The following is a 19691-nucleotide window of genomic DNA, read 5'->3' as shown; positions in this document are numbered from 1 at the left end:
GAGACCATGTGCTACAGTGGAGTACGGATCATACAGAAATAGGCCTATGCTGCAGAGAAACAGGATTGTGAGTGGAAAATGTTCATATATAAGTATTTAAATGTTGAAAAGACATATTACATAACCATAATAAAAGACAAAGAAAAAAGAAATCAAATCATTCTCACAATTATATTATTTCATTGTACTGATGAAACACCTGGAAAAGCCAGCAGTACAAAAATTCACCCGAATGACATACGTATGCATCATTACTTCATGGTGTCTGAAATGTAACAAAATACCAGTGATACAGTATTCTTCATAACATCCTTTACACAAAGGCTCTGGTATGAAAATGGAAGAATATACAATACTAAGTGTTTAAAGAAACCTTTATGCACATTTAGTCCAGTCACAGACTCTTTGGTCCATTCAGGGCATGTGCAAGGCACTGAAATTAATTTTGCAGAAGACATAGCTTATTTCATAGTTCTCTATACACAAAGTCATTTTTAAAAAAACTTCTCACATACAGTTTGGCTAAATAAAATCTCAGACATAGAATATCTGTCATATTTGCCACTGTCTTTAATCTAGACGTTTCAGCTCCAATTAAGACAGCTCCGATGTGCTACTGTGGAACAGTGTTGTGTGCAATCTGATTGCTTGTAACCTCACAGCAATGACATATACTTCAGAATGGTTCGTAACAGTAGAAAATGTTTGACTGGCAGCACATGTTTAGGACAGCAGCAGTTTTAATCTGCAGGACAGTGTAACTAACACTGGAACTAGGCTTCCTACGTACTTATGTGGCACCTAAAATAAATATAATAAAACACATATTGTTAAACCTAAAGAGTCGTGACTTTAAAAATCATTTTAAAACACAGCAGCATATCATCTTAGCAGAGCTTAGCAAAATCTATATCCAGTTTAAACCTATTTATCACATGCCTCCTCAGACTACAGTTATCTTGCCATCTTTCAAATTTGGTCTCAACCCAGTGCAAGGAAGCACTGAACCTCTCTACCAAATCCACCAAATTGTTTCTGTGTCTTTGGCCACCCGTTTCTTTTAGTAGGGAAGAAGACAAATAAGAATGAAAAAATAAAAAATAAATCAACCTGGACCCTAAAAATTAAAAAAATCTCAGATTCACCATGACAGACCAGTTAAGTACTTTACTTTAAACGTCAGAGCCTGAGGTAAAAACATTAATTGTGCTGCACACAACAAAGAAGGCCTTCACAGTCATTTTTGCTTTTGTTACCACAGTTGATGCTATTAATATGTTTTTGTCTTCATTCCTCGATTAGAGTAGTCTTCCTGAACAAATCTATTGCTAAAAATCCCCTTATATGGAGTTGTGTAGAATGTGCGACCAGCACATGGAAGTTGATGAGAATTTCTGATTACTTCAGTCTCTTTTGACTCAGGCTTTGCTGTCAGCCAGGTTCATTTGTATCTCATTGTCTCTTGTTTTCTTGCTTGACTTCGTGCCCAGAGCTTCTGCCTCCTCCAAAGTGGAGGTGAGCGGCTCCCCCAGTGTCTCCGGCAGGAAGAAGGTCAAAACTCCAATAATGAAAGACAGGATACCCACGATGAGCTACATAACAGAGGAGAGAAACAGACGTGATGTTAAAATATTATTTTCAAAACACAAATATCAATTAATTAATGATCTATCCTGATTGTTTGTTATTCTTTATTAACATAGACAATCTCTCATGAACAGGACTGCCATTTAAACTAGAGAGAGTGATCATAGTTACATACCAATCCTATTTCATGATTGGGATAGATAATTATCAATTTATGGCGTTTCAGTTAAAGAATAACTGATGTCATTTTATTTTATGTAAAATACAGCAGATATTCTCTGTAGTCAGTTTCAAGTCAGCCTTGTGTTTACCTGAGGCAGGTAGATCCAGATGTCTGCAAGGTAAACGCAGAAGGGAGCCACCACACTTCCAATCCGACATGACATGCTACCACTCCCCACTGCAAGTGACCTGCAGATGCACCAATATTCCTTTATATTTCACACATAATATAGCACTTTACCCTATGTGCCTTCAAAATGTATATTCACTATATATACAGGCGTACCTCGATACTCCATTGGGTAAAAGTGCTTACAAAATCAAGAGCATTAATAGAGAGCTTTTTACATAAGCATTAGTGAGGTAAGAATTGACATTCGCTAACAATGCTCCAATTCATACAATGTGGGAATGAGATCAGGACTGTGCAGGTCAGTCAAAATCTTTCACTCCACTCTCAACAAATTATTTCTGAAAAAACTCACATTGTGTGCAGGGTAACTGCCATGAGTTCCAAGCCATAGAATCAGAGTCACAGCTAGAGTCCATAGCTGTAAAGTCAATTCCAAAATTCCTAGCTTAAGAATACAGCTTGAGTCCGGAGACTCTAAAGCGAGGCACTCTGGACTCATACTTTAGTCATGTCTAAAATCCTTTACAGTAGATTCTCAGTTAAAAAAACAAAATTCCCATCTTGAAAGGTTGGGTTGAGTCCAGATTGCCTAGGTCTGAGATGAGAACTAAAATCCTAATTCGAGAGTCTGGGTTGAGTTCCAAGACAAGACACTGTGTCCCAAGAGACTGCACCCAGTGTTCCTAGCAAAACAGTTACTATGAATGCACACTTTAATGCACTGATATATATATATATATATATATATATATATATATATATATATATATATATATATATATATAAATTCACTCTGCCCATGTTTTGCATTTTTTCCTATATTCTTTTAAATGTCTACGGAATAAAATAAAAATACAATTTTTTGCGTTTGCTGAGAGTAGGCTAATGGATGAGAGGCAGGAATTTGGCCAATAGTTGATTCAAGCCTTTTATAATCGACCTATTGGTGTGCGAGAAGGCGGGAATTACAGAGAGGGGTTAAAGCAATACAAACATGCACACACTTTACAGTATTAGACTATAAGCACATCATAATGAAACTAATGCCAAATCCCGGACATTTTGCTTAAATTTAGACGCTTTTTTAAGGTCTGAAAAAGAGGACATGTCTGGGGAAAAAGAGGATGTATGGTCACCCTAACAAAAGCATCTCAGAGAACAATTTGTGTTAATTTCTACCAAATTAATTTTGCGCATGCACCAGGAGGTTGTTCATGTGAGTCACGACTGGCAACAGAGAACCAGAACTATAATCAAGCAGCTGTCTATATTGTGTTATGTCAAAAGATTCATTTCTTTGGTTTTAAATGAAAAAAAATGTAATCCTGATAGTATTCCCATATTTTACAAAATGTATCTGTAATCTGATTACTTTGTTTTTTTTGACGTAACTGTAACGGATTACAGTTAACAGTTTTTTGTATCCTGATTATGTAACGCCGTTACATGTATTCCATTACTCCCCAAGACTGTCATTTACTTTGGTAGTGGAAATCTGACAAAACCTTGGATTTTATTTTTTTTAAATCTCTGAGCCTTGAGGTAATTAACATTCTCTCAGTATCTGCTAGTCAACAGAACTGACAGACAGTCCCATGCAATTTGTCTTTCAATGAATGAACAGACATTTAATGGTGAGTTTTACACCACTCTAGCTCTCATTTGGCATTGCATGTGCTGATCCTGGGCCTATATACATGTGCTTGAGCATAGAAGCAGAAATGTTTGGAACTTAGTTGTGACTCTTTGAAACAAAGCTAGATTATTTTTAGATGATACAGTGGTGCTTGAACCACTGTGGTGAACCCTTTAGAATTTTCTATATATCCGCATAACTATGACCTAAAACATCATCAGATTTTCACACAGATCCTAAAAGTTGACAAAGAGAACCCAATTAAACAAATGAGACAAAAAATATTGCACCTGCTCATTTAATTATTAAGGAAAATGATCCAATGTTACATATCTGTTAGTGGCAAAAGTATGTGAACCTCTAGGATTAGCAGTTAATTTCAATTCAATTCAATTCAATTTTATTTGTATAGCGCTTTTTACAATAGACATTGTCTCAAAGCAGCTTTACAGAAATATCAACATGGTATACAGATATTAAAAGTGTGAATTTATCCCAACTGAGCAAGCCACTTAGTGGCGACGGTGGCAAGGAAAAACTCCCTAAGATGTTTTAAGAGGAAGAAACCTTGAGAGGAACCCGACTCAGAAGGGAACCCATCCTCATCTTGGTAACAACAGATAGTGTGAAAAAGTTCATTATGGATTTATATGAAGTCTGTATGGCCTTAGGAGCAGCCGTAGTCTCAGCAGTCTGGAATTTAAAGATTTAAATTTAAAGGTGAAATTAGAGTCAGGTGTTTTCAAACAATGGTATGACAATCAGGTGTGAGTGAGCACTCTGTTTTATTTAAATAACAGGGATCTATCAGAGTCTGATCTTCACAACACATGTTTGAGGAAATGTATCATGGCATGAACAAAAGAGATTTCTGAGGACCTCACAAAAAGAGTTGTTGATGCTCATCAGACTGGAAAATGTTACAAAGCCATCTGTAAAGAGTTTGGACTCCACCAATCCACAGTCAGACTGTGGTCAACAAACAAAGATCACTCCAAGAGCAAGACGTGTAATAGTCCACGAGGTCACAAAGGAACCCAGGGTAACTTCTAAGCAACTAAAGTCCTCTTTCACATTGGTTAATGTTAATGTTCATGAGTCCACCATCAGGAGAACACTGACCAACAATGGTGTGCATGGCAGGGTTGCAAGGAGAAAGCAACTACTCTCCAAAAAGAACAGTGCCTACCATCTGCAGTTTGCTAAAGATCACATGGACAAGCCAGAATGCTAATGGAAAAAATGTTTTATTTATGGATGAGACCATAATTATCAGATCAACGATTAGAATGTTTTACTCCTATTAGAGAGACTGAACTAATTTAATTAATTTCTTCATCAAAATCATCAACTTGCATCCTAGATCTCTCACCTACATGTTTCTTTAAAGAGATTATTCCAGAAGTAATCAAACCCCTTCTAAAAATAATCAACTCTTCCCTTAGTACTGGCTATGTACCTAAATCATTTAAACTAGCAGTTATCAAACCCCTGATTAAAAAACCTGACCTCGACCCCTGTCAATTGTCCAGCTATAAGCCAATATCAAACCTCCCTTTGTCTCCCCTTTATATCTTTACCTTTGAAAAGGTTGTAGGACAGCAGCAGCTATGCTCGTACATACAAAGGAATAACATTCCTGAAATGTATCAGTCCGGATATAGGCTTCATCATAGCACAGAGTCAGCTCTGGTTAAAGTGGTAAATAACGTATTACTGGCCTCTGATCAGGGTTGTGTCTCGTTGCTTGACTTTAGTGCAGCCTTTGATACAATCAATCAGTCAATTCTCCTTGGTAGATTAGAAAGTGTTGCTGGTGTTATGGGAACGGTCCTCTCCTGGCTCAGGTCTTATTTGACTGACCGTGATCAGTTTGTATGAAAATGGTGACTTCTCTATGGATACTGAGGTAAAGTTTGGTGTTCCACAAGGTTCTGTTTTAAGCCCACTGCTTTTTTCTTTATCTGTATATGCTACCTCTGGGTCAAATTATTTGTAAACATGGAATTAGCTTCCAATGTTATGCTGATGACACACAGTTGTATGTTTCAGTGAAGCCAGATAACGGATACTAGCTTAAAAAAGTTCAGGATTGTGTAAAAGACATTAGATCTTGGATGCTTATTAACTTCCTCTTACTTAATTCTGACAAGACAGAAGTACTTGTACTAGGACCACATGCAGATAGAAGTAAGCTTTCTGATTACACAGTAAATCTGGATGGCCTCTCTGCTTCATCATGTGTAGCAGTAAAATACCTTGGTGTGATTATTTACTCCAATCTTTCATCTGATGCTCATGTAGATTATATTACTATAGCCTTTGATTTGTATAGCCTTCTTTCACCTCAGAAATATTGCTAAGATGTTGTGGTGAACTGGGATGTTTGGATGCTGTCACCCCCCAGTTTCATGTGTTCTCCCAGGTTTGTTGATGGTGGAGTGGCTGGCCGCCTTATGTCCCAGGGTGCCCTCATGTCTGTGTTACCTTCCGGCTCTCCCTTTTAGTTATGCTGTCATAGCTAGTCTTGCCAGAGTCCCTGCTTACACTCATGAAAAGTACATTGTCCTTAACCATTATGGGGCAATAAGCATACATAATAATGTCTCCCACTCTCTCCCTCTATTTTTCTGTCAAGCTACACATGATACTCCTGAGATGCCAGTGATCCTGACCCCTTCTGCTCTCCGGACCTGCCTGATCCATCCTGATGCCCTAATTCTGGTTGGAGTTCTCATCTATTGGAAGTCACATGCTGCTGCTGCTGAGCATGGCCCCACATGGTGCAGCCTAAAGATCATTCAGATTACTGAGGATCGTACCACAAAAAAGCCATAAGATGGCTTTGGACCTCAATTCATATGAACAGTTATGCTATGATGGCTAGGACTACAAGTGCCACAAACAGTCTCCATCAGTGAACAATGGAGAAGTTCAACAAAACAGATTTCATGTAAAAACTGTAATGGATTTTCCTGGTTACACAATTGCACTATTTGACCATATAGCATTAGCACATTTGTAGAAGGGATTTATTTACAGTATCTCACAAAAGTGAGTACACCCCTCACATTTTTGTAAATATTTGATTTTATCTTTTCATGTGACAACACTGAGGAAATGACACTTTGCTCCAATGTAAAGTAATGAGTGTACAGCTTCTGTAACAGTGTCAATTTGCTGTCCCCTCAAAATAACTCAACACACAGCCATTAATGTCTAAACCGCTGACAACAAAAGTGAGTTCACCAGAGCTTCACAGGTTGCCACTGGAGTCCTCTTCCACTCCTCCATGACGACATCACGGAGCTGGTGGATGTTAGAGACCTTGTGCTCCTCCACCTTCCATTTGAGGATGCCCCACAGATGCTCAATAGGGTTTAGGTCTGGAGACATGCTTTTCCAACCCATCACCTTCACCCTCAGCTTCTTTAGCAAGGCAGTGGTCATCTTGGAGGTGTGTTTGGGGTCATTATCATGCTGGAATACTGCCCTCTGAAGGGAGGGGATCATGCTTTGCTTCGGTATGTCACAGTACATGTTGGCATTCATGGTTCCCTCAATGAACTGTAGCTCCCCAGTGCTGGCAGCACTCATGCAACCCCAGACCATGACACTCCCACCACCATGCTTGACTGTAGGCAAGACACACTTGTCTTTGTACTCCTCACCTGGTTGCCACCACACACGCTTGACACCATCTGAACCAAATTAATTTATCTTGGTCTCATCAGACCACAGGACATGGTTCCAGTAATCCAAGTCCTTAGTCTGCTTGTCTTCAGCAAGCTGTTTATGGGCTTTCTTGTGCATCATCTTTAGAAGAGGCTTCCTTCTGGGATGACAGCCATGCAGACCAATTTGATGCAGTGTGCGGTGTATAGTCTGATCACTGACAGGCTGACCCCCCACCCCTTCAACCTCTGCAGCAATGCTGGCAGCACTCATATGTCTATTTCCCAAAACACAACCTCTGGATATGACGCTGAGCACGTGCACTCAACTTCTTTGGTCGACCATGATGAGGCCTGTTCTGAGTGGAACCTGTCCTGTTAAATTGCTGTATGGTCTTGGCCACTGTGCTGCAGCTCAGTGTCAGGGTCTTGGCAATCTTCTTATAGCCTAGGCCATCTTTATGTAGAGCAATAATTCTTTTTTTCAGATCCTCAGAGAGTTCTTTGCCATGAGGTGCCATGTTGAACTTCCAGTGACCAGTATGAGGGAGTGTGAGAGCAATGACACCAAATTTAACACACCTGCTCCCCATTCACACCTGAGACCTTGTAACACTAATAAGTCACATGACACCGGAGAGCGAAAATGGCTAATTGGGCCCAATTTGGACATTTTCACTTAGGGGTGTACTCACTTTTGTTGCCAGCGGTTTAGACATTAATGGCTGTGTGTTGAGTTATTTTGAGGGGACAGCAAATTTACACTGTTACACAAGGTGTACACTCACTACTTTACATTGTAGCAAAGTGTCATTTCTTCAGTGTTGTCACATGAAAAGATATAATCGAATATTTACAAAAATGTGAGGGGTGTACTCACTTTTGTGAGATACTGTATAACTGCACTATCCATTGTTACCCAGATGAGTATGGGTTCCCTCTCAATGTCAAGTTCCTCTCAAGGTTTCTTCCTCATATCGTCTCAGGGAGTTTTTCCTTGCCACAGTCGCCTCTGGCTTGCTCATTAGGGATATATTCATACATTCAAAATCTATATCCTGAATTTATATGTTTCTGTAAAGCTGCTTTGGGACAATGACCATTGTTAAAATCGGTATACAAAAAAAAGTGAATTGAACTGAATTGAAAATTGAATTTTTGGTGTAAATGAGAAGCGTTATGTTTGGAGAAAGGAAAATACGGAATTCCAGCATAAGAACCTTATCCCATCTGTGAAACATGCTGATGGTAGTATCATGGTTTGGGCCTTCTGCTGCACCTGGCCCAGGATGGATCGCCATCATTCATGGAACAATGAATTCTGAATTATATCAGCGAATTGTAAAGGAAAATGTCAGTACATCTTTCCATTATCTGAATCTCAAGAGAAAGTGGGTCATGCAGCAAGTCAACAACCCTAAGCACACAATCATTCTACCAAAGAATGATTAAAGAAGAATAATGTGAAGGGTTTGGAATGGCCAAGTCAAAGTCCTGACCTTAATCCAATAGAAATGTTGTGGAAGGACCTGAAGCAAACAGTTCATGTGAGGAAACCCACCAACATCCCAGAGTTGAAGGTGTTCTGTACTGAGGAACAGGGAAAAATTCCTCCAAGCTGATGTAAAGGACTGATCAACAGTTACCAGAAACATTGCAGTTATTGCTGCACAAGGGGGTCACACCAGATACTGAAAGAAATAAAATTCACATATTTTGCCACTCACAGATATGTAATATTGGATCATCTTCCTCAATATGTAAATAAGCAAGTGTAATATTTTTGTCTCATTTGTTTAATTGGGTAGTCTTTATCTAGTTTTAGGACTTTTGTGAAAATCTGATGATGTTTTAGGTCATATTTATGCAGACATATAGAAAATTCTAAAGGGTTCACAAACTTTCAAGCACCACTGGATGTGCTTTGGCACTTTGTGGTTCCAATCCCATTCTGTGAGTGGTCTTTTACCTCCTACATGCTGCCAGATTTTTCTCCTTCACACTGTCACTTCCAGTTGAGAGCAGCTGTATCAGCATAGCTATTTGATAAACAACTGTTAGAAATTTGGCAACCTACAGTATAAGGGTCATGTTAAACTACTTGTCTTTAGAGATTACTTTGATGTGTGCACTCAATCGTAAGTGCCTAATAATAGCCAAATCCACTAACTAGGAGTAGTATCAGGATATGTTTGGACATATAGTGAACTTTACTCACCTGATAATTGTTGGGTACAGCTCACATGTGTACAAGTAAATGAGGCCAAACGCGATGGCGATGGCAAACTTCCCCGTCATACTCAGGACGACAGCCAAAATCTCAAAGTCCTGCAGCAAAATGAGAGAACAAGGAAAGAAAATAAGTGAGCGTATAGTTGTTGTGCAGGACTGCTGTTTTATCCGGGGTGTATTCTTGCCTCGCGCCCAGTGGGCTACCATGACCTTGACCATGATAAAGTGATTACTGAACATGAATGCAGGAACAATGTGATGTGCATAGTTGCTGAGAGATTTGCTAATTGATGGGCTTTAGAACCACAAATGAGGAGGGAACAGCTTGACATTGACTAGCAGTTACAAATGCTTAAGATAAATGTAAGTCGTTCTGGATAAGGGGATCTGCCAAATGCTATAAATGTAAAATATAAATACTTAGGGCCGGTACAAGAGCTGCAGAAGCCTTACCCTTATACACAGACAGAAAAACACAGACTCATCATCTAACAAAAGTCACCCAAAGAGGACTTACAAATGGAAAAAACAAACAAACTGGGGCCATGTTACAGGTCCCACAATTTCTAGCAAGTTCTGGCAATTTTTCATAATACTGAGTTTTCAATCCTGATACAAATCTGAATTTAAACAAAAGAGAAAGAGAGAGAGAGAGAGAGAGAGAGAGAGAGAGAGAGAGAGGTTATTTCAGTGCACAGCTGTTGTGCAGACTTGCTGATAGCTTTGCTGAATGCAGGACAGCCTTAAATAGTTAGAGTCAATCTACTCATAGCAAATTACTCAATATTCAAGTTCACAACAATGTGACAATAACTGAAAGTAGTGAACGATCATACTATAGTGCAAATTTTATTCAGTATCAACTCAGCAGAGCTATATGACACCCCACTATATTACACAGTGTATTATAGCTGTAACACACCACTATCCCCACCCCCTAATGTACAATTCCACTACCATACACTCACTTAGAACAGGTCTATTTATAAGTGTGATTAGGCAAGAGACCAAGTCAGGCAGTAGACCACAGTTTATATAGCGTTTAAGTCACTGGGCAAAATGTGGAAAAGTGAGTAATATTTCAAATACACAGCAGTGGTGATCGTATGATTGGTAAAATATACAATATTTAATTTAATATACGATTATTTTAATATTAATTTAGAATGTTTTAATACAATAAACCTATGGCATTTTATAAGACATATGTCACTAATCTATGTCACGTGATGGAGGTTAGGATGCATGCAAGTGCAGATAAGAGCTTTATTAAAGAGAAGTAGGTAGACAAATCCAAATCGTGAAACACTAGCATGGTGAAAACAGGCAAAGGGTCAGATCAGCAAAGCACGAAACGAAAAACAAGAAACAAGATCAAAAACCATGAACCAATACAGGAGGAACAAAATATAAAGGCTTGGTACGGTAGTAACACTCAATACCTCACGACAAACAAAGAGATACAAGGGGTTTGAATACTAAACGAAATCATAGACAGCAGACAGGACATAAACCATAACAAAACACGTGTCAAAAATAAACAATGCCGATGTCACTGAAAAACCCGGAAGTGAGTGCTTGCGCTTCAAGCTCGCGCTTCGGGTTTCAGAGCACGCTGCGAGCTCCAGTGCTTTGCACAAGGGGAAATTGTGACGATCTACAGTACTGGTGCCTGTAACAACCGTCATGTTTTTCACCTGAGCGTTCTCCTTTTACACACACACACCCACACACTTAACACACACAATGAAATCATCCATGATAATCCACTTCATCAGGGCTCCGTTCTTCTTACAGGAAATTACTGAGTTAGCTGGATCGGATTGTTGACGATTTGACAGGATGCCAAAATTTTTCCATTCTTTGAAGCTGACAGCAAAAGTGTTTAAGCTGAAGGTTGAATTCAGAAGCATTTATAATTGTTATATACTATACACACACACACACACACACACACACACACACACACACATATGCATACGTTTACAGTGAAAGGTGACATTTTAGACAAAAGTTCCTTATCAGCCATGCAAACTAAGTGCTTCTGAGAGTGTGTGTATGAGTGTGTGTATTTTTTAATCCAATGTGCGAAGAACTGAATAAACCTTTTTGAAATGATCATGATTACTAAAAGCAGTATGTCACTTGTTAAAAGGGAAGCAGATAAGTGACATGTTCATTCACAGATGATTTATTCAATTATAATCAAATAAGTATCAAAGCATTATTTCAATTGTTGAGTTTTCAGTAGTTGAAATACTCGTACCTGAGGCACTGCAATGATGAGCATGCAGGCAACTCCACTCAGCAGCAGCGCTGGAGCACACGTCATTTTCCTCCCGATCCGATCCATCGCAAAGCAGCCAATTAAGTAGGACGGCAGTTCAACAGCACCTGCCAAGAACCAATCACCAAAACACCAGTGTCAATTTAGTGCAGATGTTCTCAAGGTGTTCCCAAACTTTTTGCTTTCAGGGACTCTTTCTAGAATATAATACGTACCATCATATGAATTTATTCAGGGCATGAGAGCTCTCATTTTCCTGAACTTTTCCACTCATTCAGATGTAGATTTTTTAAAACTGTGTATCAACTTCACTTCCTGGTTATAATTTGAAATGGCATTTTGATTAAAGTTAACATTATTTATACTTCTTCTTCTTCTTAATAGAGTTTTAGATTAATCTCTGTCCTGTAAAGTGGCCTGTGAATTGGGCTTATATCTATGATAATTAAATAATAACCATAACAACTTTGATGCTAGTTGATACATCACAGACCCAGTTTATTTACTTACAGGACCTCAGTTTATATTTAAACCATTGGTTACATGTTATGTTCTCTTACTTCTTACTTCTCTTACTTACAGTCATTCTCTGTCAAAAAAACACGTCATGTTACTGAGAAACCAGAAAGTACTAAGTGCTCTGTGCTGAAGACTCTTTTGTCCATTTTATAAGACTTAAGTTACATGGAGCGTCTGTCAGTAAGTCCCTGTGAATTTGCAATTACCATAGAAGCTATAACAAATTTTATTGAGGGCATTAATATAAAACTGTGAGTTGGGGCTACCATCAGAGTTGTGCTGTTATAGAAAATGAATCAACACCTTCAGACCAATTAGAATTGAGTCCTGAACATTGTTTTTAATTGGCTGTAGCACAATTAATTCAACACTGCAGAAACAGTTAACTTCTTCAAATCTGATACCAGCCTTAATCTAAATTAGAATCAGAGTATGCTGTTTATATGAGTGGATTATTCATGTATTAGTAGTATCTCTGTATTGTATTCTGTTAGCAGTTTTAGGTTTGCACCTTAGTTAGGATGAACTATATATAATCCATCCATCCATCCATTTTCTGTACTGCTTATCCTTATTGGGTCACAGGGAACCTGGAGCCTATCCTGGGGGGTATGGGGCACAGGGTGGGGGACACCCTGGACAGGGTGCCAATCCATCGCGGGGCACAATCACACACACATTCACACAAACATTCATACACTACGGACACTTTTGGACATGCCAATCAGTTAGCTAATCATATATAGTCCCTGTTAGCTTCTGTGGTTAATCACACTGTAGTTATCTTTCAACAAAACACAGAGCATGTAAACTTTCCACTCCATAATCTCTTAAAATATCCAATCCACTCTCAGTATGCAGTGTAACCTAGTAGTTTATAACCTGATGTGGCAATTGCAACATCAACTCTAAGCACAAAATAAGGCAACAAAATGCCTATGAACAGATCATATCAATATCAATATCTTGCCTATAATTTGCCTATTGCATTCTGTTTAACAATGACACTAATTATTAAATATTAATTTCTGGTAGCTTAAAAACTGAAATGTGAATCTCACTCCCACTGTATGTTTCACTAACTTACATTGTTAGCAAACTGATATAAATATACAAATGGTATTCCCTTAAAATAGAATAAATGTCAAAATAAAATATAAATTAAAATGCACATTTTCTTTTATGTCAATATCTAAATGAAAATATGTAAATGCATACTGTATAATACAAAAAAAAAAATGTAAGCAGGCTCTCTATATGCCAAATTCTGTATTGCCAAAATCATCACTACATGCATCAAATTATCCAACCATCCATCCATCTTCTATACCGCTTAATCCTTTTCAGGGTCACGGGGAAACCTGGAGCCTATCCCAGGGAGCATCAGGCACAAGGAGGGGTACACCCTAGAAAGGGTGCCAATCCATTGCAGGGCACAATCACATACAAACTCACACACCCATTCATACACTACGGACACTTTAGACATGCCAATCAGCCCACCATGCATATCTTTGGACTGGGGAAGGAAACCGGAGTACCCGGAGGAAACCCCCGCATCACGGGGAGAACATGCAGCATCAAATTATTTACTAGCTTATTTCTAAAGTGGTCCCAAACCAAAAGCACTGTAATGTTAATATTATCTCAAACACACACAATGACACACACACACACACACACACACACACACACACACACACACACACATTACCAGCCAAGAAGAGGTTGATGTACTGGTTTCCACCCAGGTTGACAGAGCCCAGGCTGAACACGTAGTAACCCAGTGAGCCGATGAACCAGATCGCACAACATGTGGCGCTTCGTCCAGCCATCTTCCAACTGCCGAACATGTTCAGGATACTCAACTTCTTCTCCGGTTCCTCCAGCTTCCTGTCATCTCGCTGCTTGTCCTCCATAATTACGTTCCTGCTTTCCTCTATCAGCTCCGACACCTACAACATGGTGTTATTCCATCAACATTTTAAAATCTATTTTTTAAGAGAGTACTACACAAAAAAATGAGAAAAAAAACATTTTGTGTAGATTATACTGTAGAACAATCCTCTTAACAATTTAACACTTAACAAATCTTAACATTTTCTAACAATTTCCCTAAAAATAATGTAACATGTGTTATAGATAACTTATAAAAAACTAATTTCCCCCTTAAACATAAAATCTGGTTGTGCCACCATTAGCAACAATAACTGCAAAAAACGCTTCAGATTACTTTCCCTTACTTCTAGGTCTAGGACTTACTCCTATACTTTAGATTATTGGCTTGCTGCATAATCCAGTTGTGCTTGAGTTTCAGCTTGGTACTGAAGACTGGACATTCTCTTTTAGGATTTTCTGGTAGAGAGCAGAATTACTGTTTCCCTCATTTATTGCAAGTTGCCCAGACCCTGAAGCAGCAAAGCATCCCCACACCATCACACTTCCAAAAATTGTTTTTGTGGAATTCTGTGTTTAGTTTACGCCAGATGTAACGGGACCCCTGTCTTCCAAACAGTTCCACTTTCAACTCATCAGTCCACAGAACATTCTTCAAAGGTTTGAGGATCATCAAGGTGTGTTTTTGCAAAATTCAGATGAGACTTAATGTTCTTCTGGGTTAGCAGTGGTTTTTGCATCTCCACTCTTCCATGTATGCCATTTTTGCCCAATGTCTTTCTGATAGTAGAGTCATGAACTTTTATTGATGCAAGAGGCCTGTAGGTGCTTTGATGTTGTCCTTGGCTCTTTTGGGACTTGCTGGATGAGTAGTTGGTGTGCTCTTGGAGGAGTTTTGGAAGGTCAGCCACTTCTGGGAAGGTTCACTACTGTGCCAAGTTTTTTTATTTGGAGATAATAACTTTCACTGTGGTTCTTTGGAGTCCCGGAGCCTTTGAAATAGCTTTCCCCTTCCTAGACTGATGTGTTTCAAATCACCTTCATCCTCATCATTTCGGGAATTTCTTTCAATTTTGGCATAGTGTGTTACTGGATAAGATCTTTTCACTAACTTCATGCTGTTGAAAAAGTTCTATTTAAGTGTTGATTTGATTGAACAGGGTTTGCAGTAGTCAGGCCTGGTTGCATCTAATCCAGCTGAACCCCATTATGAATGCAGTTTCACAGATTTCTGGAATTAGTATCTGCATGGGCAAATACATTTTCACATAAGCCCAATTGGTATTGGATAACTTTTTTGCTTCAATAAATAACATTAACATTTAAAATTGATTGTTTTATCTTAGATTTTGTTTTAATTTCTGAAACAATTTAGTATGAGATATGCACAAAAGAGATATGCACAAAAGAAATGCTTTTTCACAGCACTGTACAGTATCTCACAAAAGTGAGTACATCCCTCACATTTTTGTAAATATTTGATTATATATTTTCATGTGAAAACACTGAAGAAATGACACTTTGCTACAATGTAAAGTAGTGAGTGTACAGCTTGTGTAACAGTGTAAATTTGCTGTACCCTCAAAATAACTCAACACACAGCCATTAAGGTCTAAACCGCTGGCAACAAAAGTAAGTACACCCCTAAGTGAAAATGTACAAATTGGACATTTTCAATTAGGGGTGTACTCACTTTTGTTGCCAAAGGTTTAGACATTAATGGCTGTGTGTTGAGTTATTTTGAGAGGACAGCGAATTTACACTGTTACACAAGCTGTACACTCACTACTTTACATTGTAGCAAAGTGTCATTTCTTCAGTGTTGTCACATTAAAAGATATAATCAAATGTTTACAAAAATGTGAGGGGTGTACTCACTTTTGTGAGATACTGTATATACATATTGTCATGTAATGGAGGTGGAGATGGAAGCAAATGCAAGCATTGCCGCTTTAATGAGAAAATATAATCTAAAGTACAAGCAAAATAAAAAAAAAAACTAAGACAGGCAAACATCAGACGATCAGGCAAACAGACTAGAACAGGTAAGGCAAATAATCAGAGTCCAGGACAAAACAGAATCAAAACAAGAATTACACCACTAGAGGAAGGCTTGGTAATGACAGATACTAAAGAAACTGAGCATTTACTTCGCAAAGGTATTGTGAATGAGCAGTCTCTTTTAAAAGGTGGTGTGAGTGAGTGTGATTGGGAAGAAATGTGTCAGATTAGTATTCCAGAGAAGATGAATGTGTCTGTTTGTTTGTTTGGGAGTTGCAGTCGTTGTCAGCCATGTTTGTAGTTTGCGGTGCATTCTTTACCAGATATGCTGGTTGGCCTTCGATGTCCAGTAGTGTAGTAGGGGTGTTGGGTGGCACGCAGTGGCTAGTGGGCAGGGGATGACTGGACTGAGGTGAGAGACATGGAATGATGGGGCTATGCGGCTGTGTCGAGGTAGGTCCAGATTGTCAGGGACTTCGTTATTCTGTTTAATGATCTTGAATGGGCCAATGTATCTGGGGCTGGGTTTCTTGCATGTGTGTGGTTGTCGTAGATCTCTGGTAGCAAGCCAGACTCTGTCACCTGCTTGATATTGGGCATGTTCGCTGCGACGATGATTGGCATTCTGTATGTATGGTTAACACTGGTTAAGGTCCCGGTAATCTATACATGGTCTGTTGCCGCCTCCTTTCTTCCCCACAAAACAGAAACCAGCAGAAGCAGGGGTTGTAGAAGGTATAATATAACCTTGCTGGAGGGCCTCTTGAATGTAATCCTCCATAGCTCGTTGTTCTGGCACTGAGAGGGTAACCGTGCCACAAGGTGGACTGGTTCCTGGAAGCAGCTGAATAGCACAATCATATGGTCGCTGTGGTGGTAGGCTGCTGGCCTTCTCCTTATTGAACACCTGCTTCAGATACTGATACTCTGGTGGAATCTGGATTGTAACTAGTTGGTCAGGGCTTTCAATGGAGGTGGCAGCCAGAGGAATGACTGGGGTTTGGAGACAATGGGCATGGAAGTAGTACACCAGCGTGTGAGTTGCCTGTTGGGCAAGGAAATGAGAGGGTTGTGTTGGTCTAGTCATGTGAGGCCAAAAATGATGGGATGTCTAGCAGATACTGTGATGTACATGGTTATGGATTCCATGTGGAGAGTGCCGATCTGGAGTGACAGAAGTTCCGTGCAGTGTGCGATGGTCCCTCCTCCGATGGGTGCTCTGTCAATGGCCTGGATCTTGCACAGTTGTTGTAATGGACGGATGGGGACGTTGAACTGGGTGACAGTGTCTTGATCAATGAAGTTCCCCGCTGCCAATGGGTCAATCAGTGCTGTCTTCAGGACAGAAGACATGCCTGAGTATTCTATTATGACTGGTAGAATGAAGGCTTGTTGAGAGAAAAACTGGGAAGGACTCACCCTTTGGAAGCAAGGTGTGGAGCTCCCGCTCTCCCTGGTGCCAGGACGGGCTTGGAGGGGACACTGCCGGATGAGACGGTCATCCTGTCCATGGTAGAAACATTGGGACTCTCAGTGCCTCTCTCTCTCTTCTCTTCATTAAGCCGAGTGTGCCCCAGCTGGATAGGCTCAGAGGTGGTGCTGGTGGTAGTAGGGGCTCCCTTGCTCCGTAGTGAGTGACGGCTTCGGAGAAGGTGGTCGAGACGGATGGACATGTCAATGAGCAAATTGAGGGTGAGTTGTTCATTGTGGCAGGCTAGCTCCATCACCACTTCTGGGTTCAAACCATCGCGAAAGGCTGCTTTCAGCGCGGGTTCGTTCCATCAACATCTCGCAGCGATGGTGCGAAACTCTAAAGCATATTCTGCTATGCCGCATGCACCTCGGGTGAGCAGTTCTTCCCCCGATTCTGTGCTTTCGGGCGAGTGGTCAAAGATACTTCAAAACAACCCCGTATACTGTTCAAAGGAGAAGATGGGCTTGCTGCCTCGTTCCCATACCGCCGTCGGAGCCTTGGAGAAGTGGGTTATCATTCATGCCTCAGACATCTCTTCGTAGCTGGTGAAATACAACGAACACTGCAGGAGAAAGCCTTTGCACCGTGTGGTATCACCTGCATATTTCTCCAGCATTGGCATAGGAGGAAGAGGGGTGTGGGTCTGCATGACAACCAGAGCGGTCTGAGAACGTTGACTCACTTGGGCGGTTGGTGGTGTTCTCCCATAAGCTGATCGTGGGCCCTGACAGCTAGCTGCCAGTCTGATGGACCTGCTGCATCCATATTAAGGCGAAATAATCTGTCATGTAATGGAGGCAGAGACGGAAGCAAATGCAAAATTGCAGTTTTAATGAGAGAATATATTCCAAAGGGCAAGGCAAAATAAAAAAAAAACTAAGACAGGCAAAGGTCAGGCGATCAGGCAAACAGACTAGAGCAGGTAAGGCAGGACTCTGGTCCAGGACAAAACAGAATCAAAACCAGAATAACAACACTAGAGGAAGACTTGGTAACAACAGAGACTACAGCAACTGAGCGTTTATTTCGCAAAGGCATTGTGAATGAGCAGTCTCTGTTAAAGGGTGGTGTGAGTTAGTGTGATTGGGAAAAAGTGTGTCAGATTAGTATTCTGGGGAAACTGAACATGTCTGTGTGTTTTTTTGGGAGTTGTAGTCATCGTCGGCCATGTTTGTAGTAGAAAATGGAGTCCCAGAATGCTGGTTTGCTGTGACATCACGCACACACACACACACACACACACACACACATATATATATATATATATATATATATATATATATATATATATATATATATATATATATATATATACATATACATATATATACACACACACACACACACACACACACACACACACACACATATATATATATATATATATATATATATATATATATATGTGTGTGTCTGTGTGTGTGTGTGTGTGTGTGTCATGTCACAGCAAACCAGCATTCTGGGACTCCCTTTCCTACTACAAACACGGCCGACAAGGACTACGTATATATATATATATATATATATATATATATATATATATATATATATATATATATATATATATTTCATTTAAACCTGGAAATATAATATATTCAAAACAAAGAAAAGTAATATTCAAGAGTCCCAATATGAATTTAGGCAAAGGTGTGCTATTGACCATGTTAACTGCTTTATACAAAAGGTCAGATTTTCCCCATGCTTAATGTCTTCTATTGAAGCAGGTGTTCAGATAACACACTGATGGATTTGATCTTAAATGGATCATAACTTTTTGCACAAACTTGTGAAGTCCATGCCAACTCGATGGCACGTTGTCATTAAAGCAAAAAGTGGACGTACCAAATACTAAGAAACCCTGAAATCCATGAAAATATTTAAAAGATTCTACTTTTCACTCAAGTTGTTGTCAATAATATAATTTGTAATGAAAACTGTTGCATTAAATTAGAAAAGAATGCAAAATAGAAGCATTTTCACTAGTGCTCTCAGACATTTGGACCCCACTGTGTGTATATACTGTATATAAA

General features: G+C 39.5%; 1 protein-coding gene across 2 annotated transcripts in view; it reads right to left on the bottom strand.

The window, feature by feature from the left end:
- slc22a16 (solute carrier family 22 member 16) overlaps nucleotides 1-19691 on the bottom strand; it is a 29403-nt gene continuing 9712 nt past the window's right edge. The window contains exons 5-9 of one of the 2 annotated variants that reach the window (XM_053646336.1): nucleotides 14005-14245; nucleotides 11751-11878; nucleotides 9471-9580; nucleotides 1899-1998; nucleotides 1-1592 (exon numbers count right to left, since the gene is read on the bottom strand). In XM_053646336.1, the coding sequence (XP_053502311.1) occupies nucleotides 1419-1592; nucleotides 1899-1998; nucleotides 9471-9580; nucleotides 11751-11878; nucleotides 14005-14245 (753 nt within the window). In that variant the 3' untranslated portion in view covers nucleotides 1-1418. Of the gene's footprint in view, nucleotides 1593-1898; nucleotides 1999-8939; nucleotides 9292-9470; nucleotides 9581-11750; nucleotides 11879-14004; nucleotides 14246-19691 lie in introns of those variants that run through there. The other variant, XM_053646344.1, reaches the window with a different exon arrangement.

This window comes from Ictalurus furcatus, chromosome 2 (assembly GCF_023375685.1).
Source record: "Ictalurus furcatus strain D&B chromosome 2, Billie_1.0, whole genome shotgun sequence".
Taxonomy (NCBI): domain Eukaryota; kingdom Metazoa; phylum Chordata; class Actinopteri; order Siluriformes; family Ictaluridae; genus Ictalurus; species Ictalurus furcatus.
The sequence above is the reverse complement of the archived record's forward strand: the minus strand, read 5'-3'. Positions and strand labels throughout refer to the sequence as shown.